The sequence below is a fragment of the Polypterus senegalus genome, chromosome 7, assembly GCF_016835505.1.
Source record: "Polypterus senegalus isolate Bchr_013 chromosome 7, ASM1683550v1, whole genome shotgun sequence".
NCBI classification, from domain to species: domain Eukaryota; kingdom Metazoa; phylum Chordata; class Cladistia; order Polypteriformes; family Polypteridae; genus Polypterus; species Polypterus senegalus.
The window spans coordinates 82,299,051-82,323,679 of NC_053160.1; the positions used below are offsets into that span (position 1 = coordinate 82,299,051).

Sequence of the window (24,629 nt, forward strand, 5' to 3'; positions counted from 1 at the left end):
TCATATATACATTTGTGCTTGAAAGTTTGCAAACCCTTTAGAATTTTCTATATTTCTGCATAAATATGACCTAAAACATCATCGGATTTTCACTCAAGTCCTAAAAGTAGATAAAGAGAAACCAGCTAAACAAATGAGGCAAAAATATTATACTTGGTCATTTATTTTTTGAGGAAAATGATCGAATATTACATATTTGCGAGTGGCAAAAGTATCTGAACCTCTAGGATTAGCAGTTAGTTTGAAGGTGAAATTCGAGTCAGGTGTTTTCAATCAATGGGATGACAATCAGGTGTGAGTGGACACCCTGTGTTATTTAAAGAACAGGGATCTATCAAAGTCTGCTCTTCATAACACATGTTTGTGGAAGTGTATCATGGCATGAACAAAGGAGATTTCTGAGGACCTCAGAAAAAGAGTCGTTGATGCTCCTCAGGCTGGAAAAAGTTACAAAACCATCTCTAAAGAGTGTGGACTCCACCAATCTACAGTTAGACAGATTGTGTACAAATGGAGGAAATTCAAAACCATTGTTACCCTCCCCAGGAGTGGTAGACCAACAAAGATCACTCCAAAAACAAGGCGTGTAATAGTCGGCGAGGTCACAAAGGACCCCAGGGTAACTTCTAAGCAACTGAAGGCCTCTCTCACATTGGCTAATGTTCATGTTCATGAGTCCACCATCAGGAGAACACGGAACAACAATGGTGTGCATGGCAGGGTTGCAAGGAGAAAGCCACTGCTCTCCAAAAAAAACATTGCTGCTCGGTTCACATACTTTTGCCATTCACAAATATGTAATATTCGATTATTTTCCTTAATAAATAAATGACCAAGTATAATATTTTTCTCTCATTTGTTTAACTGGTTTCTCTTTATCTACTTTTAGGACCTGAGTGAAAATCTGATGATGTTTTAGGTCATATTTATGAAGAAATATAGAAAATTCTAAAGGGTTCACGAACTTTCAAGCACAACTGTAGTTGTTTAAGGGTGGCACCAGGCAGCGTTTTAGGCACGTTCATGTATACACATTTGCAAGATGATTGTGATTTATAATGGGTAAATTGTGCAGAAATGTGAGTACATCAGATTTTATAAATCTGATTTTTTTTGGTGTACGCATTTTCCTTTTTTCTGGTGTATGCATACTTTCACGCTCGAATCCACCTAAAGTTTTATAAGTGGCTATTATTTGTGTGAATTTTGCTCATTCTTACAATGTTATATGTGTTATCTTCCAAGTACTTGGGAGACACATGCTTTAGGTTGGATGGTGACTCTACTTTTTCTGATGCTAGTGAGTATACAGTACTGGCCTAAAGTTTGGACACACCTCCTCATTCAATGTGTTTTCTTTATTTTCATGACCATTTACAGCACTCCATCACTCATTCTTGGTCAAATAGCCCTTACTCAGCCTGGAGGTGTGTTTGGGGTCATTGTCCTGTTGAAAAATAAATGATCGTCCAGCTAACCTGACTTCTGCCCAACACATCTGCTGGTCCCAACCCCATTGATAAAGCAAGAAATTCCACTAAATAACCCTGATAAGGCACACCTGTGAAGTGAAAACCAGTTCAGGTGACTACCTGTTGAAGCTCATCGAAAGAATGCCAAGAGTGTGCAAAGCAGTAATCAGAGCAAAGGGTGGCTATTTTAAAGAAACTAGAATATAAAACATGTTTTCAGTTATTTCACCTTTTTTTGTTAAGTACATAACTCCACATGTGTTCATTCATAGTTTTGATGCCTTCAGTGAGAATCTACCAATGTAAAGGTCATGAAAATAAAGAAAACACATTGAATGAGGAGGTGTGTCCAAACTTTTGGCCTGTACTGTAGGTATGAGAGTGACATCTGGAGGTCTGGTCCCACAGATAGTGATACGAAGGTTCTCCCCTATTAGGTCTAAACAGATAGGAAACAACTATTGTGATGATCCTTTAAAAGGAGTCCTGAGGATGATACGGCAGACAGAGAGGTTGGCCGAGTCAGTTGAGGGTTACTGATCTTCTTCTGGGTCAATGCCTGTGGAACTGAAAAGAAAGTGTTATGTTTCAGCTAGGGTTTGTTCCCCAGATCAAGCATGTTCTTTGTATATTTTATCTTTGCATTGTTTTTCAAATATTTTTTCCCATTTTATTGAATTTATTAAAAGCATACAAGCAAGTTAAACTTGACAAAACTAAACTTAAAATTCACTTCACACCCCACCCATGAGAAATAGATGAAGGCCAACAGCCAGAGAAAAAATAAAGAGAGAATCCTTTTCCCCACTATAAATGCTTATTCTAAAATTTTATTAGTTAGATCTTGTCAGGTTTTAAAAAAAGTTTTGTACAGATCCTCTATGTGAGAATTTGATTTTTTCCAATTTCAAATAGTATATAACATCATTTACCCACTGACTTAAAAGAGGTGAGCTAGGAGTCTTCCAGTTGATGAAGATAAGTCAATGTGCCAATAATGAAGGAAAGGCAATTGCAGTTTGTTTGTCCTTCTCTACTTTAAGCCCATCTGGAAGCACACCAAACACAGCTGCTAATGGATTAGGAGGGATTGTGACACCAAGGCTGTCTGAAAGGCATTTAAAGATTTTGATCCATAATGATGTTAATTTGGTACACGCCCAAAACATATGGCTCAATGAGGCTGGAGCTCAATTGCAATGTTCACAGGTTGGATGTTGCCCTGGAAACAATTTTAAATGAGACAGATGTGCTTGATAAAACACTTTTAAGTTGAAAAACTATATGCTTTGTGCATATGGAGCTTCAGTGAATTCTGTGCATGGCTGCCTTTCACAAATTTTCTGAAATGTTGAGTAAGAGATCCTTTTCCTACTGTACTCTGGGATCTTTGAAAGGAAGGAACTTTATAATGTTTTTATATATTATAGAAATGCTCTCTGAGTCTTCAAAACTGATCAATATGTCTTCTGGAATAGAAGTAGGTGGGAGATGAGGACAACTGGGTAGATTTTGTTTAGCAAAGTTTCTAATTTGGAAATAGTGGAAAAATTTGTTGATGGAAAATTAAATTTGGAGTGATGATGTTATCTATGTACAAATCTGTAAATGATTTAATCCTGTATGTTTTCCAAACATTAAAAATTGTATGAGTTAGAGAGGGTGGAAAAAATTATTTTGCATATTATGTTATTAATTCTGCTATTGATTTTGCTTTGTCTGCATCTATGTAATATTAAGATATTTATTGACATTGTATTGTCCATTAATCATTTTGTCATTATGTCAATGGCCCTCACATTGTGAAGAGGGGGGCTGAACGCACCCCAAAGAGACACAGCCACTCCTCTGAAACCCCCTCTTAAATGGTGATACAATGGAAAACAAATAGTTTTATTTTCACCTCCTCTTTGCTCGATTAGCTACTGGCTTGCTGCTGCTGCCGTGCCGCATGATCTGTATCTCGTGCGGCGCTTCGAACATTTAAAAGCCTGTACAACAGCTGTCCTACTCTTTGTATTTTATTTCTGGCCCCGGGCGTGGTTACATCTTTTGACACAAAGTCCAATCTCGCGAGATGTGAGTTCTTGATATTTTTTTGTTTATAATTTAAAAACAGAATAAGAATCTGAAAATCTAACATCACATTAAAGTTGATAAATTCGTAAAAGAATGATACAAAACGTATATATGTAGGTTTTTAAAAAAGCCCGATTTAAAGCGTGACATAAAAACATCACAACAATCATTAGAATTTTATATATAGAGAGTAGATATACATTAGTTTTCTTTGTTTTCTGCCCTGTCCCCTTTAGGTGGAGCTTACTGAGCTCAGATACTGATTATGTTTTTTGTGATTATTGCTTTCCTTCACAGGTAAAACTAGATTTTGTTTCTCTTATTTACTGCTCCTGCTTAATTTGTTGCAATCCTTCTAATAAATAATCATATTTGTTAGAACTAAAAGTTTACAGCTTCCCTCCTCTCTATTATGAACATTTTCAGACATTGGACTTTAAAAAGCCTTATTTTGGGGGGCTGTGCAGTGCAAAAGCCTGACATTTGAGTTCAGGGCTAGGTAGCATAGAGGGACTGTTTGGATTTTTTTTTTTTTTGGAGATCTGCACTCATTTGAGCTTTGGGGCAGGATCCCAACAGGAAACAGACCAACACCTCACCTCTCTGGCATCTTGTGAAAGTCTGACCTGAGATTTCTTCAGAACAGTTCCTCTTATGTCTGCATACAGAACGAGTTTGGTCCTGGACCAGGAAACAGATGTGTAATTAGAAAAAGAGTCAAAACCGGGAGATTAAAAAAATACACAGGCATCAAATTCAAAACTTCTTCTTCTTTAGCTTTCAGCTGCTCCCGTTAGGGTTTGCCACAGCAGATCATCTTTTTTCCATATCTTTCTGTCCTCTGCATCTTGCTTTGTCACACCCATCACCTGCATGTCCTCTCTAACCACATCCATAAACCTTCTCTTAGGCCTTCCTCTTTTCCTTTTGCCTGGCAGCTCTGTCCTTAAGGCATCAAATTCAAAACAAGAGACAAGAATCATGATTGGTAATTCAAGTGCAAAAAGTCAAAAAATGTTAGAACAGAAGAATGTTTGTGAAAGCAGTATTTGAAAAAGGGTTTTGAAAGTTGAATTAAAATCTTGCATGACATTTTATCTCGTTGTATCATTACCCAGAGGTCGCAACATCACAGGGCATGCGTCTAATAGCTCCTGAAGTGGAGAAAATGGGAATTTCCAAAAATAAATGTCAGACTCATATTTAGGAGCCTCAAAAACCTCTACAATGAGTGTTATATCTCAGAAAACCATGGAAAAAAACATAAAAGATAGAAACAGAAACCAAACACCACCAGGCAAAGCCAAATAATCAAACTCTTGATTGCTGTGACAGACATTTTTATTTAATTTTTCTTGGGTTTTCCTTTAGCCAAAACAAAATCTATTATATGTCTTTTCTGGAGTTTCCTAACGCAGAGATTTTTTCACAATCATTTTGATACTGTTTTGTTTTAATAACGAGGGCTGCCAAGTTTAGGGTTTCATGTCACCCATAGTAATGCATAGGAACTTTTCATCGGTGACATCATTGGTGCAACAGTGTAAAAAGTCACCTCAAGCCATCCCTTTCCCATCTGAGATTTGTATATTGTAGTGTTTTCTTTGGTGGCACACTTTTTGTAACCAAAACCATCCCCAAGGCACACCACAATCTCACTAACCACAAACACATTATATCTCATACATGTGCTCAACTGTCCGAAGGGGTTGGACTACTGGAGAAGCCAGTAAAAATGCAACTCTGAGATCAGCATTCACAGACACAGCACTTGGTGACCATTTTGCTGGCATCTCCCAGCTGCTTCATCTCTTTGTCTGTCCCACCCTGCCACAGAGGCCTACTATAAACTGGTTCTGAGAGACTTGCTGGCGACCACACACCCAGGCAGATGGGTTCTAGCTGCCTGGAGATGCGTCTGAAGTTCTCTAAGTGCTGTGTCTGCAATATAGTGATCATGGAGCTGCTTTTATGCTAGCTTCTCCATGTAGTCCTTTCCTCCTCAAATAGATCTCGACCAACAGAGAAGGTTGTCTCTCTCAAGTTCTGTCTCAAGTTCACTACACTATTATTTCCACGGCACACCTGGGTAGCTCTCACAGCAGCACAACAAAAGAATAACATATAAACTCCTGACCCCACATATGTTATACCAATCAGCTCATCTTGATGTTTAGTTTTGCAAGGTATTGAGCATTATGGGGTTCCTAGTATTTTGGCCCCCTAGACCCACATTACTTTTAGGCTGTTTTTGGATCATGTTTTGAGCAGGAAATTACACCCTAATGATAAAGAGTAAACCAATAGGTTTCTTCAGTACAAATGATCAGAAGGCATTGGTTGTGAATGCCACATCAGCTTAGGCTAGGGGTTCACTGTGTGATGGGAAATGAGCAGGTCAAATTTACTCCTTTTATAAAACTTAACAAAATGGGGATTAGTACTATAGGCATGTGGAGTGTTGTTTTATGCTATTTCAAGGGTGCCGATCATGAATATATTTTTGATATGTGATCCTATACTGGGGCAGCATGGTGGCGCACTGGTAGCGCTGCTGCCTCGCAGTTAGGGGACCCAGGTTTGCTTCCCGGGTCCTCCCTGAGTGGAGTTTGCATGTTCTCCCCGTGTCTGCGTGGGTTTCCTCCGGGTGCTCCGGTTTCCTCCCACAGTCTAAAGACATGCAGGTTAGGTGGATTGGCGATTCTACATTGGCCCTAATGTGTGCTTGGTGTTTGTGTGTGTCCTGCGGTGGGTTGGCACCCTGCCCAGGATTAGTTCCTGCCTTGTGCCCTGTGTTGGCTGGGATTGGCTCCAGCAGACCCCCGTGACCCTGTGTTCGGATTCAGCAGGTTGGGTAATGGATGGATGGATGGCCTCTAAGAGCCACTCCCAGAAGGTTATGAATGACAAATTTCAAACATAAGCATGTGGGGTATTGTTAAACTATAGGTTGTGGGTTGCCGGCTTTGGGTCACATGTCACAGTTGTATTATACAGGAATGGGTCGTGTATGGTTTGAGAAGTGTGTTAGGGTCAGTCACCAAGGGGTTGTTAAAGCAATCTTCAATATTCCGGTCTGGAGATTGGCATGAATCTCCAAGGGCTCTTCCACTACTCTGACAATCATCCTTGGTCTTGAAGACACTAAGAAGGGCGAGATTGGGTCTTGATAGGTCAGTGATTATGAATATGGTGTTATTTTTTATTTTTATTCCATAGGGATCTAGACAGTGAAGAATGACAATTTTCTACTACAATAGAGAATATTTGGACTTTAAAATTTAAATAGTAGCACACATTTCAATATTTCAAATATCTGATGCAAGTCTTCTTCTTTATTATGTATTTCTACGTCATGAAATAAATCATTACATTTTTTATGAACACTCCACAGTTTACGCTAAATCAGAGTTTTTATATATAGCAATGTGTGACTTTCGTTTTGATTTTTGGTACTGAACTTCTGCTCCAGTTAGGACTATTATTTTTGGTTTAGCTTTAGTCGCTTTGACAATCCTTTTCTTGACTCCCAGCTTTCGCCTTAGCTTTCTTTCTGTCTGGATATGCAAAACCATTAAACTAAAGGAGGCCTTACATAACTTTTTACAGGACAGTACATCCAATTAAAAAATAAAGTTTTCATAGTGTGTGTATATACAGTATATTTCACCATCTGTTGATTTAAACAGAATGCTAATTTAAAGAACACTTGCAGAAGAGAAGCAATTAGGGAGAAAGAAAGCCAAGATGCAGTATGTGAGCATGGAAGATCTAAAAATAAAAGAAAACGTTTCTCAGAAATAGACAGTCAAGAAACTTGGATCTCTGCTGAAAAGCTACTACTAGCAGAAGTCATGCTGTTTAATATTTTCAAGCTGTTGATTAGCTACCTAGTTTTTATTTAGATCAGGTTCAAACACATACACACCCACACATACTCATAAATAAAATCATTATGCTAGGTTTATGGGACCAATTTAACTGACATGGGAAGGGATTATAACTAGGTCTGAATGTGTGACATCTCTGTTAGTTTCTTCTGCAGACCAGAAATCAGGAGGAATCATGAAGAACAACTTTGGGCCCAACCTGTCTCTGTCCACCAGTACAGCTTTTATAAAGGATGAGCTGACAAGGAATCTAATTGTCTCAAGGACTGGAAATTAAGAATAGCTATCCCTTAGGAGTTCTGAAACTTGCCTATGGTAATTTATGCACAATCATGTACACCACTTCAATAAATATTTTTTCTATCTTGGAATAGCAGAACCCTTTCACTTCTTGTGACAATTTTTAGGTATGTTTGCATGTAATGCACAAAGCACCTATTGAATTAGTCCATGTCTGTTTGTCCATATGAAGCAACTCAGCCTCCCGATACAAAAATTTCAATTTTATCTTCACAGCAATTACACCAACTTGTATATTTTGCTGTTTTTCATCTCCAATATCTGCTACTGACTGCAAACAGACCACCAGTACAATTCATGAAACACCAGCAGACTGCGTGTGCAGGTCAGGAGTTACTGTCATTGGATGACTGAGTGCACGCGAGATGCTACCTGAGCTGGAACGGCTTAAGCGCAAGCAGAAGAAAAGCAGTGCAATACCTCAATCTTCCCGATCCTTTAACTCATAACCGTTAAAGTATAAAATACAAGTAAGGAAAACCAAACATTATCTATCTATCCTCTTGTGAAATGAGTTCCTGAACAAAAATAGCACTTGTCAGAAAGGCTAATGTGGCACCAATTGTCACTCTGACTGAGTTGCAGAAGTCAGTGACTGCAATTGGAGAGGATATTCACAACTCAACAATCTACAAGGCATTGCTCAAAAATGGTCTTTATAGAAGAATGGAAAGGAAGAAGTCTAGGCTACAAAAATAAATGTTGTTGCCTAAATTGATATCGCAGAGATGTGGCAGAACATCTTGTGGTCACAAAGAGACTATAGTGGAACGTTTTAGCTTGAAAACTATAAGTGTGGTGTAAATCTTACATTACACATGAGCCATGTAGCATCATCCTCATTGTAAAATATGGTGGTAGTAGCATCATGTTGTGGAGAAGCTTTTCACCAGCAGGACAGACAATCTGATAAAATCTCATATGGAGAAGAACTCTATACAATGCAGACATATCCTAAGGGAAAACTTGCTCCCCTCTGCCAGAAAGTGTGAGCTAGGGAGGACACTGACATAAAGTACACTACCAGAGCAATAATGGATTGGCTTAAAATGAAGAAATTGATGTCCTTGAGTGGTATGTATCAGCCTGGGTCCCTGACCTGGCTGGGATACAAATCCTTGTTTCATGTCTCTTTTTTTCATTTTTGATTCTTTGACTTTTGTTGATTATGTGCACTATTCATTGCTTTTATTGTTTATGTATGTGAGCTGCCTATGTCATTTTCTATGGGTTTTGTGGGTAGTCCCCCAAGAGGCTGGACCACTGCCAGGAACTGCCCTTTGCCCTATAAATCCAAAGGGTCTCACACAGTTTCTGGTGGTTCATTTCAAACATGCCAAGGAGTGGCGAGTCTGTTTTTCTGTGATTTTGATGATTTACAGATAATTTGATTTTCTGCTCAGATTCATTTGATTATGTCTTTGGATTCTATACTGGGACTTTGCCCGCTCAGATTGCCTTTTTTTCTTTTGTGCTCTTCCGAGCTGGCTTTTTGTTACAGAACATTCTGTGAAATAAATAGTTTTAATTCATAAAGATTCTGTTCACGCCCTTATTCTGAGGTGGGTTGGTATAGCCCCCCTCTATTGGGCAGTGCTTTTGGAACTCTTTAGTGCCTGAGACTCTAAATCCATGACAGTCGGAGGTCTAAACTTAACACTGCTGAACATGTGTGGCAAGACCTAAAAACTGCTGTCTACCACAACTCTCCAGTTGACTTGACAGAGCTTGAGCAATTCTACAAGGAGGAATGGGTGGCACATTGTGCTCCATCATGCACAAAGAAACTTATCCTAAAAGACTACTCCTTGAAATACAGTAGTTGTGATGGCCCAGCCAAATACTGAATGAGAGATGAATACCCACAAATTGCTAACATTTCAATTTTTGGAATTTTTTGTCTTTATTAAGTAGAACAATGAAAAAGAATGTCTGATTTCCAACAAAAATAAAATCCCAGTCAAACTAAGAAAAATCCCAGGTTACAGCAATCATATGTGGGAAAAAAGGGTTGGAGGCTAAATATGTTACTTGTACAAGACATCAAATGATCTTGAATCCTTCACAGGACCAGGGTACACTCATATGCAATGCCAACCATCACTCAGACTGGACTCATGTATTTGCCAGTCAGTCTTGTAAGGAATTTGTCATGTACTTAATTTCAGTAGTTTATGATTATTCTTTTATTTACATGGGAACCACCATATTGCCTAAGCAGTGATGTATGTTGCTAACCAGAGTTTTTTTATTTTATCAAGTTGTAGACTCATCAGATCACCTCTTTAAATGAAGGCAGTGACTAGATGTCTGCCATTGAATTCATTTAACCCAAAAACTTCAGTGAATTCTCTTGCCCAGCTTCCTCTGCCTCGGTTTCTGGTTTTTGTTTTGGCTTTGGTGTATAAAATGGTTCGAAGTCACATTACTCTCCATCTTATCCATTTAACTAGTTTGCATCTCACCTGCAGAGCACTGGATTCAAAATGACTGGGAAACAATCTAACAAACACATTTTAGGATAGAAGAGGAAATCTGGAGTAGTGCGATCCTTGAAGAAGATGGTGGCTATATGTGTGTCACACGTGTGCACTTGGGGAACAACGTAAGGGCTTGAATGACTGTAATTCTCCACGAAACATGAGGTTGCATTGTTGAATAGCAATCTTCACCTCCCTCTGCAGAAAGTAAGATTAACACTACTCCACCTATAACATCACCTATGATCACATGAAAGTCAGCCACCTCTTCCTCCCAGAACGCCTCTTAAATCGAACAGATGTCATCCTAGGCAGTCAGACTGATAAATAACAGCAAAACTTTCTTTTTAGCACTGTTAAAAACACTCACACAAGTGAATATACTGGGTTGGCCATAAGGTGAACCCTTCCTTTGTCTATATGTCTTGACAGAGTTTCATAGTGATTTGCACCTTCTCAAAGAAGGAAGAAGGTATCTTTTTTTTGTCCTTTTTCATTTTCTTCTCATATGCTCCAGGACATACAGGTTAGGTTGATTGGCATTTCCAAGCTGACCCTGCGTAAGTGTGGGTGCATGATGGGACAGTTTTCACTCTCCAGAGCACTTTCCTGCCTTGTATTTAGTGTAGGCAGAATAGGCTTTGCCCACCTCTGCAACCTTGAATTGGATTACATGGCACTGTAAATGTTATTAATTTCTAAGACTGCTGGTTCTGCAAATGCATCTTCAACAGCTACACATTTTAATCAAAAGCTCTTTAGCACCACTTGCTGGGGATTTTCTATTTGAACACTACAGTCAAAACAACTGGCATAAATTAGCAGGACCACAGAATCTCACTGAAAAATCTTGCAAAGACTACTAATATGCTGTTAACTGTTGTCATTCTAAAGGAAATGTGCTATATTTTCTCAGTTTATTCATGTGTTACTTCTGAAAACAGAAAAAGTAACCATAAAGCAGGGCTGGTATTTGGAAGTATTAAAAAACCAAAAAAACTGCATGCTTTTCATACAAGACAAACATTTTAAATCCATTGATATTTATTGGAGGGACTGCACTTATTCACTTTGAAAACACAAAATAAACAAAAAAAATTAAGAATAAAAAAAAAATAGGAAAAGAATTCAGGAATCAGATATTTCACACAGTAGGCAGCACAGACACAATTTTATCTAAATTTTATGTATCCAGTCCCAGAAGATGATTCTAAAACAATGTTAAAATAAAAATGAATATGGACAAAAATAAAAAGGCTTAGTTTCCAATTGAATTTCTTTTGGTGCATGTCAATAAATCAAATTACAACATATACATTTCTGACATGGAAGGAAGAAGCAGAAATCACTACCTTCATTCTGAAAGGGCTAGGTGCTTGCCCTTTTGTCAGGACGTGAAAACAAACTATGTAAGCCTCAAAATTTATTAATAAATTACTAATTTTTCATTTCATAATAAAGTTTCTCTCCCAAAAATTCCAACCACCCAAACCTTAAATTCACACTTAACAGATTTAACCTTCAACCAAAGGAAAAAAAAAAAAAAGTGAAATGTTTATGCAGCTTTGTTTTCTTTTCTTATTTCCCAAACAAGGTAATAACTTAATCTCATTAAAATATTTCAGTCTAAGAGTATTTAAATGGTCCAGGCAACTATTAATTATACACGGTAAGTATTTGTTTAAGATTATTTGAATATACATTTGCACTAGATTTTTCTTCCAGGGATAATGCATTTAATTCTAAATTTACTTTCTTTGTCAAAGGCTCATAATCAATTACATGTTATGGTGACACACATTTCTAATCCCGTGTTTAGTCCCTGATGAATAACTGCATCTTTTTTGTTTATAAAGAGTGCACAAACAGCTTTTCACATGGCTTTGAAAGACTAAATTACAGTCTGCCCATTTCTAGTGTACTATATTTTCAGTAGCATAGGAAATGCATCTTGCTCTTTTATAACGGATGATAAATTTAATAAAAAGCTACTATTTTTGGTAAAGACTTACATAGCAAAATCAATGTATTCCACTCCACATTCCATATTTAAAATATTTTGTGAATCAATTTGAGAAAAAAAGTAATATTTTGCCATGTAAAGCAAAAACATTTACAGGAAAAGATTTCAGAAAATATAAAAAACACACCAGATGAGAATGGGATTAAAAAAAGATAACATTTTGCCATTTACAAATGTCATGCAAAATATATGGATTACTCAAAATGACCTAACATGTTTACATACATACAAGTTCTCTTTTCCATTTTAAGATGACCAAATTTTCAGTAAAATTACATCAGATCAAATATTAATCTTGTGTAATTTTAGAAACTGGGGAATAAAACAACTGACTGTTCTAAGATGAAAAATAAACTGTTTCAATTGTTTTACATGTGGCAATATGTTGAGGAATATAAAATCCTAACAATGCAAATGTAACACCCTTTTTTAAAACAAATTTTAGAGAATGCAGGTGAAGTGTTTTAAAACAACTTTCTTTGATTTCTTGCAATGAGACTTTGGAACCAGATGTCTAGTCCATTAAAACTGAAAAGTATCTTATGAAACAAAACCCATTGTTTTATTTCAAAATCCCATTTTATCTCTTTAAATGAAACTTCTTGCAGTATCATTTTCTCTGGTTAATATTATAGGTGTGCACTCTGCACCACAGTTTTCTATGATCCTACACGAGTTGTGGTAGTTTTCTTGTCTGAGAAAAAGCTCCTTAAGAGGACTACTTGGCCAATACTGACAACTAACAAAATAATAGCTTCTCCAATTGACCAAAATGCCACCCTTGTGTTCAGATCCTCTGCTCGACTACGTCCTTGAGCTTCTCTTAGGCGAAAGTGTGTCTGATAATCAATTACAGATTTCAAAGCTTCATGAATTGAAACACAAGCCGACTCCATCTGTAACAAACCATAAGAAATCAAGCATTACTTTGGACACAGTACGCTCAAATATTTAATAAAAAAATCAAGAATATACTGAATACAATGTTCTAGTTTGAAAGAACATTTGAATATTAAATTCAATTAACTGATCACAGCAAAATGAACCTCTCTAAAGGTGTACTTTGCAAACAGCAGCCAGATCAGGAGATAAACTGAGATTTAAGATTCATAGTTATCTTAATGAATTTATCAGAAAAAAAGATGTTTAGTAAATTTGAGAGATGAAAATATTCACCTTACAATGGATAATATTTAAAATTACCATGAGAGTAAGAGAAAGAAACAAACAAGTAAAAGAAAATTAACTAGTTTTAATAAAGAATCTAACCAAAGTACAATGGGTGAAATTAAAAACAACCCGAGCTAAGACAGCTATAACTGCTTAATGTAGTACATTAAAACACTTATGCTAGTGAGTGCTTTTTTTAAAAAAAAAAAAAACTGATTAAAAATGATAAAACTGAAATCAACAGAACAGGCCTTATAATAATATATTAAATTGATTTTGTAATACAGGAATATTCCATATCCAGTACTGTACACAGAGCGCCATAATGCATAAATTATTCTATTTTATAAATAACTGTTGCAAACACTGTCTTTGGCCATGTTTATGGCATTAAAAATTTGATAAAGTGTTTAATCACTGCTGGTTTTGTACAAATTTATATACTAACCTCATTTTTATGAGTAAACAGAAATTTGAAAATACCAACAGAAAAAGATAAAATAGCCCAGCTGCAGTTTATGCTTCATACTTAGAAAATATTTTACCAGACTGCCAAGGAGTAAACAGGTGCATATTCCAATAGTGGCTTTCAAATTACAAATGGGCTTTTAGAGATAGCCCATGGTATACATGGGCAGTAAAGCAGCTGGCTTTCAGTCAGTAGATGGTGGCAGTGATGTATTCTGTGGTCAAGTACTAGAAACTTGAAATGTCCACATCATGTGAATATAGCATCATTAACCATGGATTGCAGGTCCTGGAATAATTATGAGGTAGCCAGTAATCTGAAATTCAATCTGCAAAAAAAAGTAGCCCATCACTCACGTTGATGGTCACGTTTAAACCAACAAGTACTAACACAAAAATGCACATAAAATGAACCAAGAATACTGGAGTTGTGAGGCAACAGCATGAACTACAAAGTCAATGTAGAACAAATTGCACCACGTACCTGTACATGTTAAGCTATGCAGGTTTTTCTTTTTTTCTCTTCACTTAGACATTTTACGCTTGAAATAATGCATCACCTACGCAGGCTTATTCCTCAAGCAGATGCTTTACGTATACTAACAAATGATGAAAACACTTGAAGACCGCTATGCAAATTATTCATAATGTAAATTTACAAGAATACTTAAAAAGTTATTGGTTCCTACCTTCACCCAGAACTTTTCAACTTATTTAAAAGAAAAAAAAAAAAAGTAATACTTTTTAAAAATCTGAATCAATCTTGTTTCAACAAGGGTAAATACCGTGTATGTGGTTAAGAGTACTCATAATAGGATCTCCACTTTTTTTTTTTTATCTAATGCTGCTTAGACAGAATTTTGCCTCTTGTATCCTGCCACTGGAGAACACAGGTCCAGATAACAGATGAATATATGAAAAAATCTCACTAAAATATAGCTTAAATAATTCTTAATTGTAACATTAACATTAACTAAGTACACAAAAACAAAACAGGTATTGGTCATCAAAACTTACACAGAAAGTGCATCTTTTCTAGTAAACATTCTCTGATGGCTTACAACCGATTTCATATTAAAATAGGGAGCCACAAGGGGCCTTCCACTACCACTGATCCAAATCTTTTGGAACCATAAGAAATAAAGAAGGATTCTGTGAGAGGGTACTGAAGAACATGCATCTTTCTAGGCCGACAACATGGTACTCATCATAGATATAACAGATCTCGACTAATTATTGCAACCTATACCTAATCTACACGGCGAAACTTACTGGGGCTCTCCGACTTCAAAATTAATAAAAGCATACATTGTCCAATTAACTGTTTTGCCTGTCATACATACTCAATATAGCTCAGACATACAGCGTTTTGTCACCCTGATACAGTGGCACTCAAAGGTAAAGATTTACATTTAATTTGTGCAACATAGTGTAAAACACAAATAGATTTTAATTGTTGGTCATTTTTTCAGCTCTCTTTAGATGGGAGAATTGATACTGTTAAAAGATATATCCTTCCACAGCTACGGTTTCTTTTCGGAGTAGACCCAATTAGGACTACCAGATCGAATGTCACTATTCAAATATAATTTGAATGTATGATAAAAGAAATATCTTATTCAAAGGCAAAAACTGACATTCAAATGTAAAAGATGGTTGGCTCCTACTAATTTCACCACTGTGTTACTCTGGAACCGCTAAGAAATATTGCAGTATCTTAAAAGTCTGCCTTGCACACCACTTCCATATTCAGGCTTTTTGCAATTTTGAATGATCATATCCCTTTCTCATTAGTAAAGCTGAAAGCCTTCTGTTGCTTAAACTCATCCCATCACAACAGATTAAGAATGATTTTTCTTTTCTACCTCACTACCCTAAAATTTTGAACAATTCTTCAGCACCCTAAAAGTACTGTTCTGCTGTGGATTCTAATTTAATTCACTCCTGATTCTTAGATCCCTGAAAAACAGCTACTTCATGAGAAAACTGTTAAGTATCCACCACACCAAGCAAAAGCTGGTTTGTTTATCATTAACGACAATGGAAAATACCTTTCACATTTCTGATTTTGCATTATATTATTAAGCTACCTTGACACATGTTTTTAAAATTTTGCCCCTTTTTTAAAGCAATATGTATTTAGGTCACCTATACTACATTTTTGTTGCAAATATAAAAGGTGGTGGGAAAAAGAGAGAAACTCAGTTTTAGTACAGTATGTTGTTCCTTGACTAACTTAACCCACCCAAAACCCTTATGCGAGATCCCACACTGCAAAGTATCAAGCGGTGACCAACACAACTAATCTATCTCCTATGCTTCTTGTGCTTTTCTCTAAAATTTTGCTCTGTACTGCCTGTTGACGTAGTAGTTTCCTGATAAACACTGAAATTAATTTTTACAGATTTTTTGTTAGCAGAAGTTGCTGCTAACTTTCTAAGCCTGCTAATGCATAATTATGCTATAGAGGAAATACTTCAAGAGCATTGCAACTTTAATTACAGTCAGCTGTTCAATTTACAAATCACATAAGCAATTTTACCCAAGTCTACTATGTGCATTATAGGCAGTGTGAATTGTTCCCAGCTCCTCTTTCTCTTTGATTACTTTATTTTGCATGCAAACAGAATCACATCTTTGTGAAATGTTGTGTGTGAATGTATCACACTCATTGTAATCTACATGTGAATCTTTTCAGCCACAGTGCACTATTCATAAGCACTCAATGTTTTATGAACTCATAATGGGAAATCGCAAAATGAAATAATAAAAAGTATAAACATACATACAAAAAAAACGCGTATCACTCAGAATATTAAGCTCTCCTGTATTATAATTCTGCTGTTAACTGTAACTGTTTGCTGTGCTGAAAATTATCATCAAGGCAGGTCTGGTCCTGCACAAATAATCTGTTGATCAATAGCTGCATTTTTTCTTTAATTATTTAATGTCTTTGATAAATTACAAGCAAATTTGTCTGAATTTAAGGTGCCTGTTAACAATCCTGTGTTTTCAAATGTTGCATTTGTTTGAAGCTTGCAATTTTAACATTATGTTAAATAAATGTGCACGAGTCATAAGCATCTAATGTTTTGCTGATTAACGGTTAACAAAAAAAAATATATATATATATATATATATAAACAATAACATGAAATAAGCATATATTGTGTCCCCAGAAAATACACATAAATTTAGACACACACACACACACAAAAGCTGGAGAAAGTGTGCTTGAAATGTTACAGTTAAGAGAAAAAGCTTTGCTATTAAATGCAAAGATTATTTCTCATTCTCATTAGTGATATATTCAATATATAAGCCCACCTCTACTCAAGTTGTGTCCTTCACCTTGCATTGCTAAAGAAGTGTTACTATTTGCTATTATAGCTTGGGACACTTATCTTGTTGGTTTAAAAGTCAGTACGTCCCAGCCCCAGAGTACCTGAGGTATCCTGATCAGTATGCAAATAACAAATTTGCAACTAACCTGTGTTTTGGTTATAGCAACTGCAATTCTATTATCATGCAGTGCACAAGAAACCATATGTACAATAATAAAGAATTCAATAAAAGATGTTTAATTAAGCTAAATTCACATATTAGGAAAATTAGATTTCAAAGCCAAAAGAAACAAGAAGATGTATTTACGGCAGTTTGGCCAATAAGATTTACTGATCAGATGAGGTTTATTACTTTACCTCTTCCATGTCAAAAATACCTGAAAGGGAAAAAAGAAAAGAGAAATAAGAAAAACAACATACCTGAGTCAAAGCTGAAACTCTGTTCTCATTGGGAAACAATGGAGGATCCTCTCCAACTTGGAAATCAAAGTAGACAGTCTTATGTGTAAAAGTTGAGAATTCATTACTGAAGCAGAACTTGTAAGATCCATTCTTTGAAGCTGTGAATGTGAAGCTATCATACTGCTTCTTCATTTCTTTATAGAGAACAGTTCCATCAGGATCATCTAGGCGACAATCCACATCATAATGACCTCCTGTTACAACCTATAGAAGTACATGAAAAACCTTTATTAAAACCTGAAATTAGTGACCAGGCAGTGTCAGCTATGATATTAATGAGATCATACATAGTGAGTATAACCACAATACCCAAGTATGACTTTTACTCTCTTAACATACACAGGATACTGATGAAGAAAAGAAATGCAACATAGACAGAAATTTTAACCTTATTTGCTTAAATAATAATAGACAAGAACAACATGAAAATCACAATTGTGAAAATGAACCATAATTGCCTTGCTATACTTAAGTATCATATAAGACCACATTTTGCTGCCAGTTCTACATCTTTTTCACCTCTGGTGAGGAAAAAAAAAAAAAAAGACAACAATTATTTTTAATTATACATGTGTAGGATGTTACACCACTCCACTCTAGCAGAAGAGCACAAACTTGCTGGTTCCTTGCAGATAGAAGGTGACATGTCAAGCTTTTATTCTGTGGAGTAAGACTGAGAGACAAGGCAGGCCAAGACAGGACCTGTAAACCACTATTATTTCCCTTAGGACAGTTGTGACCCAGGCACAATATTGCGATAGGGTCAGGTCATCTAGAAGGAGTAAGCAGTAGGCCTTCAACAGGTTGGAAACCGCCAAGGCCAGGGAGAAGGATGTTAAGGATAGAGCTGCCAGGTAAGAGGAAAAGAGGAATGCCTAAGAGAGGAGGTTTATGGATGCGGTCAGAGAGGACATGCAGGTGCTGGGTGTCACAGAGCAAGATGCAGAGGACAGGAAGATATGGAAAAAGATGATCTGCTGGGGCAACCGAAAAAAAGATCATCATCTTAAGTCTTTTGGTTTTCAAGGTAAAGATAAATTCTAACTGGATGCTGCTGCTACCACATTTCCAGATATAGATGGTGTTCTCATGCATTCAAGTAAATGCTTACACAAAAAGTTGAGTATTAGATTTACTACACTTAATTGCACTTTTCCAGAAAAATTAATGTAGTGTCTCATTTAAATAGGGACAATTATGGGAAAAGGGGAGACTGAATTCAAGAAAAAAAAAGGAAAAACTTATTCAAACCAACGGAAATCAGAATGAAACTAACAAGTCATGCAGTTGAAGTACAAACAGACTTTGAGAGAAATATTTGGACAATTATTCTATTAGCAAACTGATAAACTAATTGGTTTCTTCTCACTTGATAAGCTTTTGACTTTAAAGACAATTTTTCAGTTTACAAAATATTTCTTAACTAAACTAATCCGAAATATTCCTGCATGTACTGGTCAGACCCTGTCTAGAATACTACAAGGCTGTGTTCTTTTGCTGTTTGAGCAAATTAATAAGAAGACTACAATATAATGAACCTCAAAAACTAGAAATTTTTAACTGCACAAAATCTAGACAGCCCATTATTGCTTCACTGCCTTCTCATTATTGGATGCCTTTCACATTCTTCATAATGCCATTAATACTGCAAACAAATCTGCCTTAAAGTATTGATGATTCCCAGCCATATGTTTCTATACACTGTTAGTGAACGTTTTGCTAAATGATGTCCAGTGGCTGAAATTATAACTGAGGTGTGGCTGCTAAGCCTTGCTCTTTGCTTGTCACTCTTTCACAACAAATACTTTTTAAGACCAATATTTGATGACTATTTTTAAGATTGCTCTCTATTTTACTTTACACAATGATCATTGGAATCATTAATTAAAAGGAATGATGCTGCATCACTATCAAAATGCATTGCTTAACACTGCCATAAATTAGATTTTTCGTGTCACAAAAATAAGTTTTATCTATGCTAGAGTGACAGTAAAACAAAATTGTGTGGTCAAGTTTTAGACAAGTCTTTGATTTTTATTTATTTATTTTTTTAAAAGAACTTTAAAGCAAGCATGTCATTTCCAAGTGATGCCTCCTTAAGTTTCTGAAGGCCAAATTCTCTTCTAATCTCAAGGTCTATTTTCCTGTAACACATGAGGAACTATGAGAACTATGTGAATCAGAAACTTCAGTTGAAACAGTTACTCATTTTTAAAGTCTCTCTCAGTCATGAAAATCTGTCCTAAGCAAAAGAAAAAAAAAATATTTAAAAGAAGGGGGTACTAGGCATTACTAGGTGTCCTAACACATGGTTAATACAGGTCTTTCATCAGTATTAGAGAACCAACCAGCACTGAACACACTTTATGTATGAAAGGTAATGAAGAAAAAAAAAAAAGCAATTGCAAAAAGAGTATATTAGTATCAACAAAACCATGAATAGCCCTAAATTGGATATGTACAAATATGCATTTCACAAACTATATATTTTATGAAACACCCTAATTTCAGTAATTGGTTAACAGCCCTATTACTAAACATAACAACCACCCTATGGTCTGATGATGGTCCAAGTTTTCACAGTTTTCCTGCAAAGATTGTAAGATACCTGAATTATATTTATAGAACTTAAAAGAAATTCTAGGTAGGATGTATAAAGCAAATGTCAGCAAAAGGTGGCCACTTCGAGGAATCAAAAACTTGAATAAAATCTGGTACACTTAATAATTCTTTGACTTATTTTCTTTATTTGCCATTGTTTATTCCTTCTATGCCAGTGTGTTATTGTCCAAGTAGTACTTCAGAGGGCGTAGTAACACTGTCTGTTCCAATTCTGAATGGGATTTTGTAAGAAACTGACAGATGTTGGGATACCTGTGCCAATTGTATAATCAACTTACAAGGCTTAATTTACTTTAATTGCTGCAGAACATCTGTAAGTTGTAACCTATATTAGTTGTTCTCTGAAGAAGGTCCATTTGTAATATTCTAAAATTTCCTTTTTCCAGTTTTTGTTAACCTAAACTAAAACCTCTGGCAGTTTACTGCTTACCCTTTCACCATTTTTGGTCATTCTTTGCTATCAACTGATTACATGTTAAGAAAAACCAAGGTGTTCTAAAACTTTTGACCAATAGTGTGTGTGTGTATGCACATCAAAAACACTCGGAACGTGTATACAGGCAAACCGCAATGCTGTTAAATCAGATTCAAGTTAGCAAGTTAGAGATTATCCTGTACAGTAAAAGATTACAAAATAACGGGAAGATACTCATTTAAGCTTTAGAAAGGGTTAAATCACTCGACTAAGATAATCTGAACAATGCCCCGAGGAAAAGGGACAACTATTAAGATACTTTTGAACAATAATATACAGAAAAGTAAAACATGGCCTAGGGAGCATAAACTGGGTAGGTGTTTTAACATAAAATGACTTGTAGCATTTTTCATGATCATTATAATGCACACATTTTTAGAAATAAGGATTACATCAGGAACATGTGGGTAATATATCAAGGTAGGGTGATTCAATCTGCAAAACAATGGCGATGCTCCAAATCTAAAACTACGTGTCACTTGTCCTCACAAGCTCGTAGCTCTACTTCCGAATTTAAGCTTTGTATCTAAAAAGCGTCTTATACTGTTCTAAGCCATGAGAAATGAAATGTTCTTATATTACCATAGACAAAAAAAATGAATTTAAAATCATCTGAAGTGACTTTTGAAAGCCTATTAACATATACAGTACACTGTTGATTCAGGAACAAATCGTAGGTAGCGTAGCACAAGCGCTCCGGAGGACCGGCCTCCCAGCCTGCTTATTACCATCAGACCCACCCACGTTTGCATGCCGGTCGCGCAGGCGTACCTGGAACTCCAGAGTGCACTTGGTGCCCGCGATGATATCTTCGTAGAAACACTGCTTCGCGTTGTCTGGCAGCTCAAACGTCAACTCGGATGCGCGAGCCCATCCCAGGAGTAACAGCTGGGCCCAAATAACCTGAGTGAGAATGGCCACGCCAAAACCTTGCATCTTCACCCCGTCCTGCTTACAACCAGTACAAGACAGCCACGCTGTTAAAACAAAAGAGTCATCACCACTTGACTAGAAACAAAAGACACAAGCAGTTCAACATACTGCAATCAAACCCGGATGTAACTTCTTTAAATAAAAAAACACATTCGTACCTAACTATACATTATTTTAAACTGTGGAACGCATTCAGTCGACAATTTTAGGTCGACCGAATGTCCTTTGCCATTATTTGTTTTTCAAGCTGGCGTTTAAAGAAGATTAGCTCGCTTAATAAATAATTTTAATTGAATATCCACTTGGCTTTCAACTCACAGTTCCAGCGCGTCTCCTTCCTTCCGGATGTGGCCGGCTTGCCCCTCCTGCGTGGCACCAAAAGAGGAGGGGTTAACATTAATTCCGGAAGTAGTTTTTAAAGGGCGTTCCATTTAAAAAAAAAAAAGCTTTATTGAAAAGACAATAACATTTTCCAGGCTGACCGAGATTCTTCGAAGAGGTTTTTATGCCATATGTAAAACTATAAAAGTGAAGAATGTTCTTCGGCTTTTTATACTTAATAGGAGGGTTGTGGCTTCGTCCATGAGGTTATTATTATTAGACAAACGTAAAACAGATCAAACAGAAAGTAACATACACGCTGAAGGGGCATGGACTGACACTTTAATTCATTTTTAAAAGGCAATTTAAGGGCCTAGTTTGTGAATACACTAGCAGCAATAATTTGTTAATGTTTTATTTCACTTTTCACAATTCAAAATGTGCACAACATGTAATTTAAAAGTATAGGGACTGAAGTTTAAAACACAGAATAAATTAGTCAAGGAAAATATATCATGGTAGTTCATTCAGTATGGCATACTATCGTTTTCTAACTGGAGGTTATATTTTGAAGTGGGCTGTAGTGCCAGAATGAAGAAGTCTATATCACATCATTTTGAGGGTCCTTGATTGTGTGTAAAGCGAAATCCAAGTTGTGAAAGGGCACATTAGGCATTGTGCTTAAAAAAGCAAAACATTTTTTTGAACATGTTTTAATTTCCACATCATCAGCTTAAAAATATTTTAAAGTAATCCGTTTTGTCAACAAAACAGACTATGCCTATAAATACAGTAAATTCACAAATTATATTCTGTAGTGTGGTGTCTTATTTAATATGTATTTTGCATTGATTTTAGTGTTGTGTTTCTTTTACAAAAAGCACATTCGAGGAAAAAGGAAAGCTTGTGAAACTTACTGTTTCAAAATGTTAATTTATACATCTTGCTTTGATGACTTTCTGATTCTGGGACAAACATTAGGAAAAGTCGGATTATTTATTAGAGAAACAGAAACAATATTCACTCACGGGCAGTTATACGTTGCGTTGTCACAATGTGTCTCCATAAATATTGTTTTTAATGAAGCTTTAAAGTAAAAGTGCAAATAATGTAATTGAAACAATTCCAAAGAAAAAAAAAATAAAATTGTATATCCGATTAACCAAAAATAGGGGTTGGCAAGCGAAGCAAGCAGGGGCCAAATCCCCCTAGTTTATTTTAAACTAATATTAGTGAATTATTGCCATATTTAAGAAAAAATTTGGACATATCCTTTACGAGAGAATCTGATTTTCCCTAATTTGATGTAATATGGAACATCGCTTACCTACTGAGTTATAGAAAGTATGTTGGGATTCTTCCTGTTAAGCAAGATAAGTCTGTGTGCTGGTAGTGGGATATATAACATCCTTATGCACTTTAACCCAGTCCAGGAGTACATCAAATATCACTGTGAATGAATTAGGCGTGATTATGATACTGGAATTGTCTGAGAAGTCTATGAATATTTTTGTTCAAAATTATGTTAATTTAGTATATTCCCAGAACGTACAGTATAGCCCAGTGAAGCTGGAGCAAGATGGAACTCTTGCAGGTTGGGCCTTGTCCTGGGTTCAATTTGGATAATTTCAAATGAGATAAATGTGAAAGAGCTTGAGCTGAATTATCGAATGCTTGCCACAAATAGAACAATAGAAAGTATTTTGTAGATGGCTGAGTTACACAATACTTTTTTGAGATAATGATTGAAAGGTCCCTTTCCAACTGTTCCTTAGGCTCTTTGAAAGGCAAAGTCTTTGAAATATTTTTATGTATTGTTAAAATGGTCTCTGAGTCTTCATCAAGACTAAACACTATAGCTTGTGGGATCGATATTGGTGCAAGATGTAGAAAGTTCAGTACATTTTTTCAGCAAAGTTTCTAATTTGCACATAGGAGGAAAAATGTGTTGGTGGGGCCGTAACTCTTCATAAACTACAAATACGGTGTATATATAAAGATTCTTCTTGTTTCCGCTGCTCCCATTAGGGGTTGCCACAGCGGATCATCTTTTTCCATATCTTCCTGTCCTCTGTATCTACCTGTGTTATATCCATCACCAGAATGTCTTCTCTCATCACATCCATAAGCCTTTTCTTAGGCCTTCTTCTTTTTCTCTTCCCTGGCAACTCTATCCTTAGTATCCTTTTTTCCCCAATATACCCAGCATCTCTCCTCTGCATGTGTCAAAACCAATGCAGTCTCGCCTCTCTGACTTTGTCTTCAAACCATCCAACTTGAGCTGACCCTCTAATGTACTTATTTCTAATCCTGTCCATCTTCATCACACCCATTGCAAATCTTAACATCTTTAACTCCTATACCTCCACTTATGTCTACTGTTTTTTGGTCAGTGCCACCGTCTCCACCCCATATAACATAACTGGTCTCACTACCGTCCTGTAGACCTTCCCTTTTACTCTTGCTGATACTCATCTGTCATAAATTACTTCTGACACTCTTCTCCACCCATTCCACCCTGCCTGCACTTTCTTTTTCACCTCTCTTCCACACTCCCCGTTACTCTGTACTGTTGATCCCAAGTATTTAA

General features: G+C 36.3%; 1 protein-coding gene across 2 annotated transcripts; it reads right to left on the minus strand.

Moving 5' to 3' along the window:
* Positions 1-11,243: 11,243 nt before the first annotated feature.
* On the minus strand, positions 11,244-22,131 carry tmed7 (transmembrane p24 trafficking protein 7). 2 transcript variants are annotated; one of them, XM_039758952.1, is made up of 4 exons: positions 22,037-22,131; positions 21,557-21,762; positions 17,647-17,892; positions 11,244-13,140 (listed from the first exon to the last, which is right to left on the minus strand). In XM_039758952.1, the coding sequence occupies exons 1-4, from the start codon at positions 22,113-22,115 to the stop codon at positions 12,904-12,906; spliced, it is 768 nt and encodes a 255-aa protein (XP_039614886.1). In that variant the 5' UTR covers positions 22,116-22,131; the 3' UTR covers positions 11,244-12,903. The 2 variants fall into 2 exon arrangements, with proteins under 2 accessions (XP_039614886.1, XP_039614887.1); XM_039758953.1 differs by lacking the exon at positions 22,037-22,131 and adding an exon at positions 21,877-22,030.
* Between the last annotated feature and the right edge of the window lie 2,498 nt (positions 22,132-24,629).

What these genes read in the sequence shown, in the direction of transcription:
- tmed7 (XM_039758952.1), bottom strand. Translation starts at nt 22,115, where the DNA reads ATGTTAACCCCTCCTCTTTTGGTGCCACGCAGGAGGGGCAAGCCGGCC. An exon ending in AGTGCACTCTGGAGTTCCAG is followed by an intron (nt 17,893 to 21,556) that starts GTACGCCTGCGC and finishes GTACTTCTATAG; the next exon opens with GTTGTAACAGGAGGTCATTA. An exon ending in GAGTTTCAGCTTTGACTCAG is followed by an intron (nt 13,141 to 17,646) that starts GTATGTTGTTTT and finishes GGTTTGTTACAG; the next exon opens with ATGGAGTCGGCTTGTGTTTC.